Genomic DNA, 959 nt, shown 5'->3' on the forward strand with positions numbered 1-959 from the left:
GAGGACTCGGGTCTCCGAGGACTCGGGTCTCAGAGGACTCTGGAGGACTCTGGAGGACTCTGGAGGACTCCGGTCTCAGAGGACTCTGGAGGACTCTGGTCTCAGAGGACTCCGGTCTCAGAGGACTCCGGTCTCAGAGGACTCTGGTCTCAGAGGACTCTGGTCTCAGAGGACACTGGAGGACCCTGGTCTCAGAGGACTCTGGTCTCAGAGGACTCTGGTCTCAGAGGACCCTGGTCTCAGAGGACCCCGGTCTCAGAGAACCCCGGTCTTTAGTCCTTGGCCTCGTCCTGGAACAGCTGGGCGGCCAGCGGCGAGGCGGTCCTGGTGGGTTTGATCCACGGCTCTGACAGCGTCGTGGTCATGGTGACCTGGATCAGCTGGTCCCGCTGGATCAGCCGGACCAGGGCTTTGAGGCGCTCCAGGGACGCCTGAGTGTCTCTCTGCTGGCCCAGGAGCCGGTCCCGCTGGTCCATGCAGATCTGCAGACAGACAGGAAGTCAGGTGAGGCGTTCAGGTGACCACAGAAACWAAACTTCCTGTTTCTGAGAAGAAGGTCCGACTCTTCCTGGTCCACAACATAAACCTGGTTCTTCTCAGAACTGCAGGACTTTGGTTCTGGTCCACTCAGATGACCTGATGGACCTGATAGGGTTGGGTATTGAAAGGGTTTATTTCGATACTGGTGCTAAAACTATACTTTCAAATCAGTACTGGTTCCTAAATGGTTTTTAAATCGGTACTTTAAAAATAAATAAAAAACACACAGACTCACACAGAGCTTTATGAAGCAATGACTATTTCTGAGGCAAAGTCAGACTTGAAATTGACCAACATGTTAATTTAAAACCATTAATAATTTGTCTTTACATCAAATATTAGGTGGAAGTTTCTGCATCTTATTTTGTAAAGTGACACCACACTTTGGACCGTTTTGCTTTCAACATCTCAACTATAAT

General features: G+C 50.7%; 1 protein-coding gene across 1 annotated transcript in view; it reads right to left on the reverse strand.

Annotated features, from left to right (window-relative positions):
- Positions 1 to 6: 6 nt before the first annotated feature.
- Positions 7 to 959, reverse strand: part of LOC106536958 (PHD finger protein 21B) — a gene marked incomplete at its 5' end in the record, with an annotated part of 26,918 nt that continues 25,965 nt past the window's right edge. The window contains 1 exon segment of the mRNA XM_014034323.1: positions 7 to 482. Coding sequence (XP_013889777.1) covers positions 273 to 482 — 210 coding nt within the window.

Source organism: Austrofundulus limnaeus, unplaced genomic scaffold, assembly GCF_001266775.1.
Source record: "Austrofundulus limnaeus strain Quisiro unplaced genomic scaffold, Austrofundulus_limnaeus-1.0 Scaffold2054, whole genome shotgun sequence".
In the NCBI taxonomy this organism is placed as follows: Eukaryota; Metazoa; Chordata; class Actinopteri; order Cyprinodontiformes; family Rivulidae; genus Austrofundulus; species Austrofundulus limnaeus.